The 18,640-nt window shown below is 30.1% G+C and overlaps 2 protein-coding genes across 2 annotated transcripts; both read left to right on the top strand.

Annotated features, from left to right (window-relative positions):
- Positions 1 to 10,329: 10,329 nt before the first annotated feature.
- Positions 10,330 to 11,649, top strand: LOC119662533 (KRR1 small subunit processome component homolog). Its single transcript, XM_038072177.1, has one exon. It carries the CDS (start codon positions 10,450 to 10,452, stop codon positions 11,497 to 11,499), a length of 1,050 nt encoding a protein of 349 aa, XP_037928105.1. The 5' UTR covers positions 10,330 to 10,449; the 3' UTR covers positions 11,500 to 11,649.
- A 1,704-nt stretch (positions 11,650 to 13,353) lies between these two features.
- Positions 13,354 to 17,105, top strand: LOC119662532 (TBC1 domain family member 15). Its single transcript, XM_038072176.1, has 4 exons — positions 13,354 to 13,633; positions 13,751 to 14,630; positions 15,755 to 16,215; positions 16,278 to 17,105. Exons 1-4 carry the CDS (start codon positions 13,538 to 13,540, stop codon positions 16,935 to 16,937), a joined length of 2,097 nt encoding a protein of 698 aa, XP_037928104.1. The 5' UTR covers positions 13,354 to 13,537; the 3' UTR covers positions 16,938 to 17,105.
- Positions 17,106 to 18,640: the final 1,535 nt, after the last annotated feature.

Genomic DNA, 18,640 nt, shown 5'->3' with positions numbered 1-18,640 from the left:
TTTTACATAAATTGTTACTTTCGTATATATGGAATATATGGAATATATATTTACATATATGTTTAATATTTAATTGGTCTAAATTCTGTACGGTGAACCAGAAAGCTTTCTTTTATTAAGTCTGGTAAAGATTTTCGAGAATCATATTGAACCCGAAGCTAGATATTTGGAATAAAACTGTATGCGTTTTCAACATTTTCTTCTTATATTTTTAATTTTATTTTTAACTGAAAGGATTTTGAGGATACAAATGAAGTTGCTCCAAACTATATTGTCTTTAAATAATAAAATGTCTAAAGAATTTCAGTGTTAACATTTGACATTGTGCCCCACAGGTTGTCTATGAAAAGGTAGATGATATATGAAAAGATTTTTGAAACGTTAGAAGAATATCGTAACGATTTTCTTCTATTGAGAATGATTGTTTTTCATTTCAAATGTCTTTTCAAGTACAAGCTTTGATATTTTGTGATGTCTGATTGCGAAAATATTGAATTCTTCAATTTAATTTATGAGCATGTGTCGCTCCTTAAAATAACTTTGAAGCAAATAGATTAGTATAAATATATAAATAACCTTAAAGTCACTGACTTATCAAACCGCCCTCGTATAAAGAAGTAAATGTTATCAAAAATTGTAAACTACGTTATCTTGTTAAAGTTAAGATGTATATTATTTAAAAAAATCCTAAAATATTTGTATTTGACAGTAATAAAATCATCAACGCAACATATCCATTTGTTGTTGGTTGCTTTCCGTTGGCGATTGCATCAAACCGTTGGTGTACTGTTTTTTTTTCTTCTAGAAAGTAACAACATTTCATTGGCAACCAAATAGCAACATAAATGCAACTTGTAGTAAGAATACAATCAGCAATATAAATTCTTCGATTTTCCATTTTCAGTGTATTTTGTTTTTGTTGTTGTTGTTTTTGTTATTGTTGTTGTTGATCAAAGCATCACACAAAAAAGTTTTCACTTTTTATTGGTGAGTGAATGATAACTGACACCAAAAACAGATAAAATAATGAAAACGTCAATATATCTATACAACGATATAATAGCAACAACAACAGCAGCAGTGAATAACATAGCAACAACATCAGCAACAGCAATGAACCCGTAAAAGCAACAGTTGCAATAGAAAAACATTGCCTACTGCAGTTACAGCAACAACGGAAAAGGTTGCCAATATCTACACAATTTGTGTCTATTTTCGGGATAATATTGCTGACAGCCTTCTATTGTTGCTACTGCAAAAGAGCAACACCAGCAACAATAGCAGTCAAGATAAGTTAAGGCTAATGTCTATGCATATTTACAACAACGTCGGGAGAACAGCGTTGTTGCTGTTGAGACGTCAACGGCGGCACATCTCACAATCTTGTAAAATAAAAAAGTTAATGAATCAAGTGAATGTAATGCGGATGGAATGGATAGGATGTAATGCAATTACTTAAACCCATTTCATTGACAAAACAGAACTCTCTCATGTTTCTCCAACAACGATTGATAAATTTCGAAATTCCTTTCATAGCCGATACATGTATCTAAAATGTTTGCTCTAAGTTATAGCCTTGCTAAGCAATTTAGTACTCACAAGAAACCTTTAGTAATTTTTTCTTGGCACTTGTTAAAAGCTGTAAGCCAAAGCCTATATTGTCTTGAACAATTCAAGCTATATATATATATACCTTATTTTGTAAAGATACTATAAAGAGGTAAGGGGTATATTACACTCTGACACTCTGTTGTATTAAAACTATGTCAACTTGAGAAAATATAGATTAAAAATGAAAGATGACAGGATTATTGAAGGAGTGTTTTCATAGCTATTAATACCGAAATCTGAAATTTCTTATCAATTTATAATTTAATCAACTATTTAGTAACCGACACTGGCATTCGAAATTTAATAACGTTACTTTTATTTGGGCTTCTGACCTATCTTAACTGGTCAGTCAATAGATTTGCAGACTCATACTAAACATATACTGTCAAACTACATTTCAACAATAAACGGGAATAAATGAATCGAGTCCTATTAAACTTTAACCTCCAGACAGAGTCAAATAGACCTCAGATAGAGCCAACAACAGGCATCATATTAAAGATGAGTCAGGCATATAACATTCATAATAATTACAAAAACTTAATCCCTACAAAAGAAATTATGAACAAGGAAATAGAGTTCCTAGTACCTATCAGCTATTAGGTAGAGGTATATATTCATCAGGTGAGACTTATCTATTGATAAAATAAAAACAATGTCGAAAGTAATATCAATATACAATGCACAAGAAAGATATGGTACAATTATTCAGATCTCAGATTATATATCCTAGTATATTGTTGAAACTCAGAATCAATGTACATTAGTCAATTGATCGACTTGACTTACATGTTTCAACTTTTGTCACGTCATAAATCTGTAGAATATGTAGCTGTAGAATAATTGAATTAATTAATTATAATTATTTTTTTGATTATTAAATTTCAATACTATTCTTTAGGAGAAGTATTATTTATTCCATGATTTTAGAAATAAGTATTAGTGTTGCTGAATAGCTACGCTTTCTTTATATAGTGACATAGTGACAAAGAAGCTATATTCAAATTTAGAGGGTTTTCGAAAAGAGGGTTTTTAATTAAAAATTCAATTAATTAATAAAAATTAAATATTTTGTTGTTACAATTTACTACTGTTCGAAATCTCTCTAAGCTCTCTTTTAATTTAAAAAGTATTAAAGTATTTCAAAGTTCTTCATAGGAATATTTAAATTTTATATACATATATTGGTGTACTACATCGGCTAAATTTTAATATATTTTCCAAATTTTGGTATATTCACTGCAATATTCGTCCTTTTTTCTCTTTAAGCTAAAAAAAAAAACATTTATTTGCCAAAATCGTTTCAAAACCCATTTCTGTTCATGGCAATGAAATGATCAACCCAAACATTAACAACTCTCAAATCTGTAATCAGCCTTTTCATTATCAATGCAATTCGAGGCAGTTGGGAACATAATTACACAAAATAAAGATGCAAATATGTCCTTACCTCTCTTTTGCCTTACACACAACGTTTCATTTGATGGCTTATAATATTCTTAAGGTACACCCATTTAATTGGAACTTCCATGGCAACACATACCTATGCAAGCATACACTGCTTGACTTTTTGTCCAAACCGTTTAGTATCTTACCAAGTTGCGCATTAACTTCAATAAAATTTGTACAAGAAGTAGCGACCATTTTTCTTCGTATGACGCTAATTACGGTTAAAACCAAAACGCTTTATACTGACAAACTTGGACTCCGCAAAAATGGAAAACCGCAAGGCGGAGCTTAGCCTCACTAATGAGAAACAGCGTAGTTAAGGGAACATCTTGAATAACTTGTGGCATTCATTAAATTTAAACAATAAATTTATTTACGAAAAATTTTCTTAATAAAAATCGGAGATCATAATCTTATAGCTAAGAAAGACGATTTTTAAGAACTGCGAGAGACATTTAGAACATGAACTAGAAAGAAGTATTGGCTTAAGAAAGAGATTTTCTGAAATTTTTTTTCAAAAAATAACTAAATCCGATTCTAAAATGAAACCCAACGATATCAAAACTGAAGATTATTTTTAAAGATGTTATAATTTTATATTTTTTCTCTAATTTAATAATAATATATATTTTGATAAATAAATACATATGTTTAAAATAATTAAGTGACCTTAACAAAAAAGTGATCAACCCTATAAAATATGATAAATATAATCAAAACCAATACGGAAAAGACCCTGTTCCCTATTAATGACTATCACATACAACCAATTTCAAAGCGAAAAAAATCTGGTCCAAATTCTTACCACGCATCTCTACAACTACACCACCAACAATTCGAAATAAAGTAAAAGAGCATAAGGTGGGTCATCCCACCTCATGCCACCTCGATCTTACATAATCACATCATTAAATGGAAAATTTCTTCAAAATTATAAATGTCACTTAATAGTGTTAGAAGAAGGAAGGTTTATTATAATTGAAAAAAAAAATTTAAGTAAATTAATATTTTTAAACTAATTTCTTTGTTTTTTTTATTAATTCATAAAAAACAGCGTTCAAAATTTACAACATTACAAAGATCAAAACTACAACAATTAAATAGGTCTAATTTACGAGCGGCACCTGTATTTTAAAACTCATTGAAATTTTTTCTGAAAGGCAATTCAGGACCACTGTGAGTCGTCTTTTGATATGTGACATCTTTAATAGCGGACTCTAATAATTGTCAAAGCTTCAGTACAATTCTTTTTATAGGAACCTTATTTATTGCACATTACTTTTTCTTGTGTATGGATCGTTATTTCGAAGCTTATTACAGAGAAGTAATGCTAATGTTACTCATTCACTACCATTTATACTCCAAACAATATCAGATGTTGTCTTCTGGATTTAAGGCGTATGTTCTAACCCCAATATGAAGGTTTAAAATTTGCAACTTTTCTCATTGATCACACTAACTAAAAAAAACCATACACGCCATCTAACGCCAACTGATATGTATAAAATTATATTATTCACACAAACAACTGGTAGCTACAAATAGGCACGCCATCCAGCGCTAGTTTTTGGTGGCTTCCATGTCTTGTTGAATATTCAATAAAGAGTTAGAGTGCGTAATCCACTCTTCCATTCTTATGGAGGTGATTACTTGTGTAACCAACTACTAAGGCAGTGTGCGAGTTTGAGTAAATTGATGCTAAATTGAGGGAAATAGTAAATTATGTCGGTATAGCAGCGGTATGTTGGTATTTACTCGAATTTCGAGTAGAGTCAATTAGATAAAAATTAGGTAAATTAGGTGTTACCATTGTGAAAATTTTATAAGATGTTTAATAAATAAATAAATGAATTTGAAAACTTCTTACCAAAAATAGTAAATAAGTGCAATAAGCAAATAAATAAATATTGACATAAGTGGAAATTGCAATTTACTTTACCTCAATTTACTCGAACTCAAGTACGGCCTAAGTATGGATTGATATTTAATTATATTGATGAGAATAAAATTATTTTTTTGACATCAGACCCTGAAAACAGAGAAGAAGATGAGAAAAGAATTGGGTGTTGTTTTTAATATATTGTGCATATTGAAGAGCTTGTGACTTCATATTTCTATATTTCAAATCGGCTTTCTAGATGCTAAATGACTAAGGTATATAGACATATAACGTAGTTAAAAAAGTTCTTCAGAACATATTCACCCATTGACAAATGGGTATGCCCAAGAAATCGCAATCGTACCAAAAAACTTGTTCTAGTAAATAATTTCAATAACTCTGTGTGAAGAGTGTTTAAACTTCCACAAAGCCAAAACTAAATACTCTATATGTTTTTGCTATTTACTGGTTTATTGTTCAAAGACATATTAGAGGCAATTTTTATGATACTTTGAATGGATTTGCAGAAGGTGCATCACAGCACTCGGGCAATGAATCGCATTACACTAATGTGCTAAGATTATTCCGCTTTATGCTCAGTGCAGTTATGATACGTAAACGAAACCTTAGACTTCCTTTTCAACTTCGTTACTAATCTAAAGCAAATATAAATAAGACACAATTCAGACCATTCAGACGATTCAGACGATTCAGACAATGCCACGGAGTGTCTTCTGTACAATTTGACCAAATTAAGTCATCATGAAAGAGTTTTTGTGTTTCAGTTTATGAAGGTGCCAAATTAATGACCACAAATTAATCTACATTGTTACATATTTTCCCGTCCTTTGCGCTTGTAGAAACTGGCAAATCTTAAGATTTCGTTCAGGAACTCAAGTCATGCGAAATGCAAAAACAGATCAAATTTTTATTCTGGAAATTTTTTTGTTAAATATTTTTTTTTTCAATTTTTTTTTTTTTATAAACTTTTGTTGTTGAATTCATTTCGAGTTATGTAGAAATTTTAATGTTTAAACGAAATTTGAAATGAAAATTCAACACGAAAAATTTATTTAATAAATGACCAAGCATTAATCACAGTCGCGTTAATTCTCTTTTCTTTGAATACAGAACCCGAATCGTTGATTCTCATCTTCATTAGCAGCACAAAGCCACAAAATCTGTTGAAGTAATTTAGGCTATTTATATTACGGCAAAGAGAAGGATTTTCAAAAAAAAAAAACGCTCGAGTCGAGAATAAAAATTGGTACAAATATCAAGAAGACGAACGAATCGAACGCTGAAAGGGTTACTCGCATTTGATGGGTTCTTACCGTTAGCCCACTGAAATGATCTTACGAGCAGAGAATAATGAGACTTATAACGGCTTAATTTCACATAATAAAGAATTCAGCACTTCAGTATTCCTCCGAAAAGGGCCGGCATTAAGCCATACAAGCATCAAACGAGTAGGCGTTGCAACATTAATTAAAACGAATTTATATTTTAAGGTGCATATAACCTCTGCGATCCAGTACGATTAATATGCAAGAATTACTGTATCACATATAGTATATAATTCCAAATAGAAATCATGTGTGCACAATGTCTTTATTTTGCTTGCCATATAAATGAAGACTTCATACACTAATTCCTCATAATTTAAATAGTAAGATAATAAAGGTTTGAAGGAAAAATTAACTGCGATATCGATTTAACAAATCTAACACTAAATGTTTGGTTTAGTTTTTTCTGCAATTGAGATCTGCATAAACCGATTAACCCATTAAAATGTCTTTAGGAAATATTGCAGCTACGTATGTGTCCCTATCATAAGTTAAAAAACACGTCAAGCAATTAACTCAACTTAAATATTTGAGAATAAAACACATATGACTCTTTCAAGAGAGTATTAAAGAAAGAGAGTAAGAGAGGAAGAGAGTTTTTTAAAGAGAGTATTCACTAATGAAGTTCAACACTGAAGTGGCGAGGTTTCTACGTGTTAATCCCTGTTGATTTCCATTTAGTTCCAAATATCCTCAATCTACCCCTACATACACTAAAATCTCCGCACTCTCACTAAACGATTATCCATCGACTCTGCAATATCTATGAATTTAAATACCACCAGCTCTACAAACATAAGCTAAACTTATGGCATGTCTCTTCGACATATCAATCTATATTGTATCTTAAATATTATTAATTAAACTTTCATTTCAACAATAACTATAATATCAAGAAAAGATAACGGCATTATATCACACAAAGATAAATAAACACTTAAAAGTTGAAGTAAAGGTCCATTGATCTTATTAGAGGTGTTCTTCTTTGTTCTTTCACTTACAAAAAGTATACTGTGCACGTGATGTTACTATAACAAATATGTCGGAGTAGGAAAAGAATTAAAGAACTCCTCATAACTACTAACTATTTCATTAAGAGTAAAGCTTAGTCCAGCGTCTACACTGGCTATACTTCAGCAATTTTTCAGTGACTCAAAGACCTATTTATAAGTCTATAGCACTACGATATTTCCTACAACTATGATTTGTAGGACAGCACAATTGTTTAGTATACAAGACTAGCAAGTTTATGTACTGCAACCCTCAAATTATCGAACTCAACTATACATCATTAAACCGTTCAAATCAAAATTATCTAAAAAACAACCAGTAGTTTCTCAAGGATATATCAATGCTTTTTTTAAAATTTTGCGTTTTGTACATCGAGAGAAAACTCCGAGAATCGAACAATTAGCTAAAGCTGCTTTGATTTCACATCCAATTAATTATGAGTAGAAAATTGGGCATATTAAAACCAGCTTCCAGCGTTCATAAATGCAAGTATCTGACCAATATTAATGCTGAAAATGTCGCCGCGTGATTTTAAGAATGAAGTGTCCAGAAACTCAAACCTAATTCTGAACCATCCCGGACATATAGACACAACATGAGTTCCGGTGTCTACTACTCGAGCAAAGGTAGACATGTACTACAGGAGATTCGACAGAGAGAAAAAATACCCGCAACGACATCTTTATTTAGATCTAACAAAATAACAAAAATCTCTCTTGAAAGATTGCACTGGGTATTAGCTTGATGGATGATAAAGGATGGCTATGTAAGGTTTAAGCTGCTTTTAGTAAACTAAAAGTGTTTGTAAGCAAAATAATTTTAATCGTTATCGATATAAGAATAAATTAGAGCTGGATCCCATTGAAACGGAGCGTTGCAACTAACACTGATATTTTTTTCTGAAAGAGGACTAAAAAGAACATAGTCAGACCCTGAAATGGAAGCCAAAATATCATTCGTTGAGAATTTTCTAAGCTCTGTTGAGCGTTTACATGAGCTTAATATCGATTTTATATACCCTGAAACAATTGGCAGACTTGAGTAAATAGGGTGAGTATTTGTTTAAAAGTACAGTTTCACGTTTTAAGAACTTAAATGCAAATAATTGAATAAAAATTGAAATGATTTATATTCGAACCATTTTAAAAATTATTTTCATTAATTCTAAGCATATACATATTGAATAAATTATTGTTAATGATATTTCACCACATCACGATTTTTATTTAATATGCTAAACTTGTATTAAGAAGCTAAAGTGGTAAATTGCTAAATAGCAACATCATAAGTGCCCAATTTATGATTAGTCTTTTAAAACCATCACCAAAAGATTGCGTGTAAATAAAACAGTTGATGCGATAGTTCAAATTGAATAGCTTAGAAAGTTAACATATTCAATTAGTAAAGTGTTAAATAGAAACGCAGGTACAGGTACTAGTGCCATCAGCAGCTGAATTAAAAAATAATACAGATCGCGTCATTTTATTCTATCATTGAGACAGAAAAAATATTAAAAATTCACATAAATTGACATAGACATACACATTATTGAGTGCACATATAACACTTAAATATTTTAACAATTTAGCATGAATTTAGCATAATAAGTAAAAATTTTAAAGAGCTTAGTTCTAAATATATTTAATGCTAAGCATTCTAGATTTTAATGTATGTTTTTTTTCTTGTTTACTAAAATGGGACTTCAGCTCCTAACTTATTGACTGAAATCAAATCGGCTGAAATTTGTCCATTTTCCATTTCTGCATGATGATTTTAGTATGCACAAGTTTCACACTATTGCTTTTAATGTTTTCACCTACTGGAAATTTAAAAAATAAAGAATTATAATTGTATATTGAAATTTTGTTCCACGTACCATAATCAACGGTCTTGTCAATTATTTCAGAATATACTTCATTATATATAATATTTTATATTACTTAAAATAATTTTAAATAATTTATAATTATTAAATAATATATTATAATATTTGAATAATAAAGACAATAAATGTATTTTTTTGACATGACTACTCCAATAGAATACGTATCGCTTAAAAATTAACATGCAAAGCCAAAACAAAATTCACAAAAATAATCCTACTTTCCTGAAAGTGTTTAACAAATAAGTTTCTCGCACTACAATGACGCCAAATCTTAAAATTGATCTATTGTGAATTATTTTTAGAAGAAAATGAGTGAAGTTATATGTGTATTTTAAAAAAGTAATTTTTTCAATAAAATTTGTGAAAATGACTGACGGGTTTGTAATTGTGAAGAAGTTAATTATTTATTAAGGAATTTTTAATTTCTGTGTATATTCAAAATGCAATACATGAATAAATATATAATGCAATCATTAAAATAAAAACAAAATGTTTAGGCAGTGATGCCAAGTTTCTTCAGCACCAAAAGTTATTCTATTGGAGATTCAAGTTGAAATAGTACACATAATATATATTCAATCAACAAATCCAATAATAGGTAGTAGTAGTAAAACTCAAGTAAATTACAAAATGGAAACGTAACACAAATAAAATGCCAATTTACGTTCTTTAAAAGCAGCTGATTCACACATCAACACAAATTTACTTAAAATAAAATGTACGAGTAAAGTCTGTGTAGCATTTTGAAATACCGACAGGAATATTACGCTCTTTCAGATACACTCACTTACTCAAAGTTACTACGAGTAGCTAGTGGAACAGACCTAATGTCAGTTTAACTTCAGTCAAATAATACACCGAAAATGCAACAATGAGGCTTTAAAGAATGTTTGACGTTTCTTTGTTGATAGTGCAGTTTTGTATTTGTTTCATATCAAATACTTTATATTATTCATAGTTATTATTTTATAATTATTATTATTCCATAATTATTAAACGATACAATAAAATATTTGAATAACAAAGACAATATATATTCAACCAATAGATCCAATAAGTTCAGCCAAACTGGAGTTACATATATAGCCGCAAAATGCAACAATGCGGCTTAAAGAATGTTTGACGTTTCGATGTGGATAGTGCAGTTTTGTTTATGTTGTAAAATTTTTGGCAAATGTCATAACAAATACACACACGTGCGAGAGCAATAAAAAAAATAAAATTTTTTGAAGCAATTTCTAAAGTAATTACTTATAAAACCTGGAAAAATGAGTGACAATGAATTGGAAGATAAAAACAAATTAAATACAGAACCAGTAGATAATGCATGGTCGATGAAAATACCAAAATTTCAACAGCAAGATAATCCTAACGGCCTCGTCGAAGAAAGTTCATTCGCGACGCTTTTTCCAAAATATCGAGAAAAATATTTGAAAGAAGTTTGGCCATTGGTAAAGCAAAGCCTATCGGAACATCAATTGAAAGCTGATTTAGATCTCATTGAAGGTAGTATGATAGTAAAGACAACACGCAAAACTTGGGATCCATATATCATCATCAAGGCACGGGATATGATCAAACTAATGGCGCGCAGTGTGCCGTTCGAGCAAGCACGTCGCGTACTACAGGATGAAGTTGGTTGTGACATAATTAAAATTGGCAATTTAGTGCCCAAAAAAGAAAAATTCGTAAAGCGACGTCAGCGTTTAATTGGTCCAAATGGTGCTACACTCAAATCCATTGAATTGCTCACTGACTGCTACGTCCTTGTACAAGGCAATACCGTTGCAGCACTTGGACCCTATAAGGGACTACAACAAGTGCGCGACATTGTGACCGAAACAATGAATAATGTACATCCAATTTACAATATAAAAGCATTGATGATTAAGCGTGAATTAATGAAGGATCCAAAACTGATGAACGAAGACTGGTCACGGTTTTTGCCTAAATTTAAAAATAAAAACATTAGCAAGCGTAAACAGCCCAAAGTTAAGAAACCTAAAAAAGATTATACACCATTCCCTCCAGCGCAACCCGAGAGTAAAATCGATAAGGAACTTGCGACTGGTGAATATTTCCTTAACAAGGAACAGAAACGTGCACGCAAACAACAAGAACGCGATACAAAACATGCAGATGCAGCCAAAAAGCAAGAAGAAAAGCGCAATAAAGATTTTATACCGCCTGTGGAAGACAATGTGGGCAGCACAACTAAACGTAAATCGACTGGTGGTGACAATGATGCAGCAAACCGCAAAGTGGATATCAAAGCATTGAAAGCTAAAGTAGCCAAGAAGATGAAGAACGTCACATGATTTTAACGAACTTATAATTTTATTTAATAATCTTAACTTAAATGTTTATCAATAAATAGATTTTAAGAGATACAAAGAAGATCTCTGTATTACACATTTTATTCACAAAATCTTATCTGAAGCAATAATAATTTTTTATATTTGTCTGAAGTGATTAAATTTTTTTTTTTGAGAGGAAAAACATTGTAGGTAATAATCCATGTAGAAAGTTAAATGCTTAAAGTGGTCATATATGGGCATTTCTTGAAATAAAAATAACTTCATTCGGTTTTAATGAGAGAAAGAATGACTGAAAAAAATTTAAACTCCAGAAGACCTACATAAAACCATCACTTTACACTGGCTATATGTCAATACACACATGTCACAAAAAAAAATATTTAAGTATAAACACTTTAAAGCTATATATGAATTATAATCCATCGATTTAAGTATTTAACTCGATTTAAAATTATCGATGCATATTATTTAAAAAAACTATTTTATTATCATGTATATATCTTTTTTTATATATATATTATATTTTATATTCATAAATTTAAAATATGCTTTAGTAAACAAATATATTAAATTAAAACACGAAGTGTATAATTAATATCTGAGTTATTCCTTGACACATATTCCATGTCTTAACGAAGAAGTCAAAATTTCGAAACATCGGCAATATTAAATAAAAAATATTAAAAATTACACATTTCATGTTTAATTTAAAGACTATTTTAAATTTATAAATATAAAAAACTCGTCAACTTAGCAAAATCTATAAACTATATTCAAAAATTTAGTCGCTTTTTACAGATAAGGAACCTATGTATATAAACCCATGTTGAATTAATATTATAGTAATTTAATTATAGGATTATAACCCGTTCATTTTTAACAAATAGTAAGATTAGAAAGTACTGAATAATAAAATCAAATTGTCAACTCCCAAATATTCTCAACTATTTTGACGTACATTTTGTTTATTACCTTGTATTATGTACGGTTTAAATTAACGTAAATTTTTTCTTTCAAACATTTAAGATAACATCATCTATGGCCGTGTGCGACGTCGAGTAAATTGATGGTAAATTGAGGGAAATAAAGAATTATGTCGCTATGGCAGCAAATGTTGATATTTATAAGAATTTCGAGTAAGGTAAATTAGATCAGAATTAGTTAAATCAGGTATTACCATTGTGAAAATTTTATGAGATGTTTAATAAATGAATAAATACATTTGAAATCTTTTAATCAAAAATAATAAATAAGTGCAATAAATAAATATTTACATAAGTGCAGTACAAAAAATCACTAGGAAGTATTAATTTATTTTACCTCAATTTACTCGAACTCGCACACACATATATACATATTTCTAATAAATGCAACATGAACTACATTCAGTAATGTAAACAAAAAATAGTTGTTTCAGGCGTTTGAGACTTAAAATTGTGCCAGAATTTAAATAAATCAAAATTGTGCAAGAATTTAAATAAATCTTTTGTTAACAATTAAAAATTTTTACTAATTTTTTTTTGTAAGAAATTAATATTTTTATATATTAAATCATATTCTCCTATATCTCTTGATAATCATCCAACCTTCCATAGTGACAGACGGATAGCAATATATGTAAAAAAGAGAATGCTAAATATAAATACAATATATATAATTGATGAAAAATGAATAATAGTAAATTAAATATGTACATTAATACTATTATTTGTTATTTTTTTAATATAACAATTGTTTAATATAGCAACTCTGTGCTCTGCCAGTTTCGCACATCAGTGTTTTTCTTTTAGCATCCCTGATTTCAGCAACTGCAACACTGTACTATCGACAAATGAAAACAAAGAAGTAGTTTAACTGCAACAGCTGTTACTTATTCGCAACCATAATAAAAGTCATAATAGAAGATAGCGCAATATTTTCCCGTTTTTTCTTATTGTGAAATCGAAACTCGAAGATAAACTAGTTAATAATTGTGACAAGTTCGTTTGGTATAAGAAACAAACAAACTGTGTTTTGAAGTGAAAACAAATATAAAATAATGCTGCCTTCACCAAGTGAATCATCACAAGTGAGCACTAGCACAGAAAGTGAAACGGAGAATGTTTTGTCCGAAGAGCAATTGGGTCCTGCGACTGTAAGTGAATTTTAATCACACATACTCATTAAAAATTTATTTCATTTATATATTTCTTTTAACTTAATTAAAAAACAAAAACTAATTAAAATTTACCGATTTATTTATATTTAATAGATTTTATGCACACACGATGGTGTGTTGCTTAAGAAAACAAGCGCAGAGCATATTGCTGAGTTAAATAGCAGCGGTGCTTTATCACTTGTTGAATATACCAATCCACGTGTATTATTTATCGAATGGCGTCCAAATGAAAATATACTTATTGCTGACGATAGTCAAGATCAAGGTGAATGGGCTTTAGTCGACACAATATCCAGACGTACACGCACCACATCTGAATGTAAAGTTTTCAATACGAAACCCATAGACCTAAACAATCCCGCTAGTAAACCACGTCTTATACGCACAAATTTAGAAGAGCTCAAATCAATAGAAGTTAAGCGTCGTGGTCACTCTGTACGCCTAATGCGTCAAAGTGACGGGACTGTACACACTGAATATTTTTTTCAACATGGCAACGCAGATCTATTTGTGCGCTCAATGCGTCAATTGCATATTATTGATGTTGCACCAAATAGTCGTAATGGAGAGGAGTACATAATTCTGACCACCGAAAAGCAAAAGTTAAAGAAAACATTCGCTGAATTGGATATTGGTGAAATTAAGGCAAGCTCAGCAGGCAATGAGAGCTGGCTGCCGAATAAAGTGGTTGGGTTTCTAATTAATATACCAGACTTTGTGCCACCGCCCTTTCATCGTTCCTCGCCAAAATCACGTCCTGGCTCACTTGATGATGGTGATCGGTCAAAATTATCTACATCCACCGAAAATTATCAAATGATTGGTTTAAGTGGTAGTAACACTGCTAGTTCCGGCAGTCCAAGTGGCAATGTTAGTACTGAAAAATCTCCAGTCGATAGTGAACTGGAAAATGGAAAGGAACAAGATGAAAAAATTGTTAATACGTTACCAGAGCGACAGACTGTCACAAGAAGTAAGATTTGAGTAAATTTTATTATTTTTATAGCTGTGTATTTTAATACCTGTATATATTTTTTCATATGAACTTAAATATATAAGCTTAGTTTTGTATTTATTAGATAATCGTATGGTAAAGAATAGTTGAAGTACCCCCAACATCCTATTCGCAAGATCTACCTTAACTCTAAAGTGAAATGATATTTGTCGCACCGAGAAATGTTATGTGCAAATAAGCATTTAACAAAAAAAATGCTTGTCTTTGTAACCTGTAGAAAGCGAACGACACTTAATTGTGAAATAGTAATAGATATAGATAGTAACCCACCCCACTGAAGTGGCCAGGTTGATCCCTGTTGTTCCAAATATCCTGAATCTACCCCTACATGCACTAAAATCTCCGCACTCTCACTCAATGATTATACATCGACATACTAACCCGTCGTCCGTCGTGTAGTCCCTTCTTATTCTCTACTTTTTAGATCCCCACGGGCTATTACAATACCAACAACACTTGATAGTCCAAAAAGATGAATGACTCTGCAATATCTATGAATTTAAATACCACCAGCACTACAACCATAAGCTAAATATATCTTCTGTTGTTGTAACCTGCTTTGGGAATATAGAATGGTACTTAGTTGAGGATATTGACGAGTGGCTTCAGGACTTAAACCCCACACGGCTGTAATGGCTGCAAGCACAGATATCCGTCTGGAGTATTTATTCAAATAGCTTTTGTTATTGTGGCTCGAAAAGTTGCAATACTACTACTGGTGCTGGTATGCTCCTTGTTAGAATGAGTAAGCTGAGTTTGATAATCTGTGCAGACCCGGTTACTCATTTTTTCTTTTCACTCACCCAATTTGGTGCACAATCATTGAAATTTATTAGCTGCTTGGGAACGTAGACTAAGACCCGTTTCTGAAACTTTTTACAATCTTCTTGTTTAAGCTGCTACTATATATTAAACATTATGTGGTGATCATCTCCAATTCATATAAGTGCTTAATTTTCACTTATTATTGTCTATAGTATGAGTTATTGAATCTCTTGAAAAAATTATTATATTATAACATCAACAACAAAATACAAAATAAATGTGAAATATATATTTTAATATATATGTTTATAATTTAGGTGCTCCTCTTAATGAAACACAATGGCTAGAGTTTCGTACACATGAAGGTCGTATTTCTGATCCAACGCGTATTAAGGAAATTATATTCCGTGGCGGTATAGAGAAAAATCTACGTGCTGAAGTGTGGAAATATCTGTTAAATTATTTCAAATGGGACGATACGGATGTTCAACGCATACAACGACGCAAAGAAAAGTCTATGGAATACTACAGCATGAAGGCCCAATGGCTGTCCATAACGTCCACGCAAGAGATCAATTTTTCTGGCTATCGAGATCGTAAGTGTCAAATCGAAAAAGATGTCAAACGCACAGATCGCACATTAGAGTTTTTTGCCGGTGAAGATAATCCCAATTTAATGCTACTTCAAGGCATACTTATGACTTATGTCATGTATAATTTTGACTTGGGTTATGTACAAGGCATGTCCGATTTGTTGGCACCTATATTGGCAATACAAGTAAGTAAAGTTATTTGTTGACTACAACATTGGTATATTATAAATTATTTTAAAACTTTTAGGAGAATGAAGTTGATGCATTTTGGTGTTTTGTCGGTTTTATGGACATGGTATTTGCTAATTTTGATATCGATCAGGCTGGCATGAAAACACAATTCAGTCAATTACGTCGCCTGTTAGAGTTTGCCAATCCGCGCCTTTTCAACTATATGATAACACATGATTCCGATAATATGTATTTCTGTTTCCGTTGGTTGTTGGTTTGGTATAAACGTGAGTTTAGCAACGATGATGTGCTTAAACTTTGGGAGTGCCTATGGACACGTTTACCATGTCCGAATTTCCATATATTGGTCTCCGTTGCAATACTTGATCAGGAAACAGATATTATAATTGAAAATAATTACGAATTTACAGAAATACTGAAACATGTCAACGAATTGTCTGGCAACATTGACGTTAAGCGCACATTAGAAAACGCTGAAGCGATTTACTTGCAAATTAAATCTGCTGATTATTTGCCAAATGATATACGCCAAATTATTAATGAGCCTTTATTGGAACCGTTAAATGGCAATGATGGACTATCGACTGATGAACAGGAAGACTTTGAGGATGCCTTTGATGAGTTGGTACACGAATTGTCGGACGAAGAGAAACGTCGTCAGCAAGAATTGCTTGAGGAAGCATGTGAGCGATCTATGTTTTTACAATTTATGTAACTTTTATTGTCTGAATATAACTGCAGCTATAAGAATAATCACAAAAACAGCACCAATAAGTCACACAAAAATCTTACAATTCACACAAATACACCAATTTAGTTTAATGTTAATATTATTATAATTTTTTTAATTTTTTAAATTTTATTTTTTATTTTACAGATGAGAAAAACGAAATTTTTGCGATTTAATAAGTAATAGTGAAATATTAAATACAAACTAATACATTTTAATTTCTTATAAAAATATCCTATTATTTAAATTTATATTTATACACATTGTTACTCTAATTTATTAAATAAGTCTCCAGTTATAAAATGTAATGTTAACAATAAAAATGTACGCTTTGTGAAATATTAAAACCTCAAGTTTTAAATACAAGATTTAAAAAAGAATTATAATATAAATAAAAAAAACGTATTATTTCTATCATTTTAATATTTTTAATTGTTTTATGTTTTTCAAATTTTAAATTTAAAAATGTTATTTTGTATAAAGTTGTGAGTCTGCATATGTCATAATTCCCTAAAGATCAATTTTGATTTTTTTTTTATATAAAATCAAATTATAATTATAGTAATATTGTATAATGGAAGTAATAAATTCATAAGCCATTTAAGTCAACGATTGATGGCATCTTGTGCTCTTAGCAAATGTAAAATAAACAAATTTAATGTAAAACTAACTATATGTATAATATAATTTCATAAATAAAGAGTTTTTTCTTTATATATGATAAATAATTATTTTTTGTTGTAATTTAATTAAAAATAAAAAAGAGATATCCTCTATTGGAAAATATGTATATTTTTTTTAATTATAAAAAATTTGGTTTTCATTTTATAAAATAAAATCATTTCTAAATTAAATTATATAATTTTTCTTATGGAAAAAATATTATTATTTTCTACTTATTTTAAACTGTATTGTTTTAAACAAATGCTGAAAAATTATATGCGAAAAAACTAAATTATAATAAAAGCAATAAAATTGTATAAACTTTATTTTGTTAGTGATTAAATTATACAAAAATAATTTATAATAATTTAAATGCTTTAAGGAACATAAATTATTATATAAGCGATTTTAGATATTAAATAATATATAATTATTTTAAAATATACGTACAAAAATATACAAAATAAAATTTAAAAAAGAAAACAATTTTTTATTTAATTTAATTGACAATTAAATATATTTATAGGCAGGGAGAAATCACATGTCATGAATTTCTCTTCCTAAAAACAAAATGGCTAAAAAACAAAATAGTATTATTTCATTTCAAAATATTACTTCAATAAAAAAATCATTCATGGCTCTCTTTTCACTTTGAGATATTATTATTTTTCTAAAAATGCTAAAATCTTGAATAATTATGTCGTGATATGTATAGTTTTGTAAGATATGTTTTGCATAATGTGTGGGTCCATAGAGCGGCAATTTGTTTAAAGAACCAATTTAAATTGATGACAGATCAATTACATCTAAAACCGTTGAATTATTCTTTATTATAATGTACCCTTCCAAAGCGTTGCAACTCAATATTGCCACGATTCACCACATCGCAGAATTCCATTACAACCTCAATTTCTCTCAAGGGCGTAAAGCTTGTATAGCATTTTAAGCTCCTACCTACCTGTTGTGAACGGAGACTCTCCCCTCATTGACTTCTAAACACTCAAGCTTTGTGTTATAAATATTTA

This window comes from Teleopsis dalmanni, chromosome X, assembly GCF_002237135.1.
Source record: "Teleopsis dalmanni isolate 2A chromosome X, ASM223713v2, whole genome shotgun sequence".
NCBI classification, from domain to species: Eukaryota; Metazoa; Arthropoda; class Insecta; order Diptera; family Diopsidae; genus Teleopsis; species Teleopsis dalmanni.
The sequence above is the reverse complement of the archived record's forward strand: the minus strand, read 5'-3'. Positions and strand labels throughout refer to the sequence as shown.

What these genes read in the sequence shown, in the direction of transcription:
- LOC119662533 (XM_038072177.1), top strand. Translation starts at nt 10,450, where the DNA reads ATGAGTGACAATGAATTGGAAGATAAAAACAAATTAAATACAGAACCA.
- LOC119662532 (XM_038072176.1), top strand. Translation starts at nt 13,538, where the DNA reads ATGCTGCCTTCACCAAGTGAATCATCACAAGTGAGCACTAGCACAGAA. An exon ending in AGCAATTGGGTCCTGCGACT is followed by an intron (nt 13,634 to 13,750) that starts GTAAGTGAATTT and finishes TATATTTAATAG; the next exon opens with ATTTTATGCACACACGATGG. An exon ending in CACCTATATTGGCAATACAA is followed by an intron (nt 16,216 to 16,277) that starts GTAAGTAAAGTT and finishes TAAAACTTTTAG; the next exon opens with GAGAATGAAGTTGATGCATT.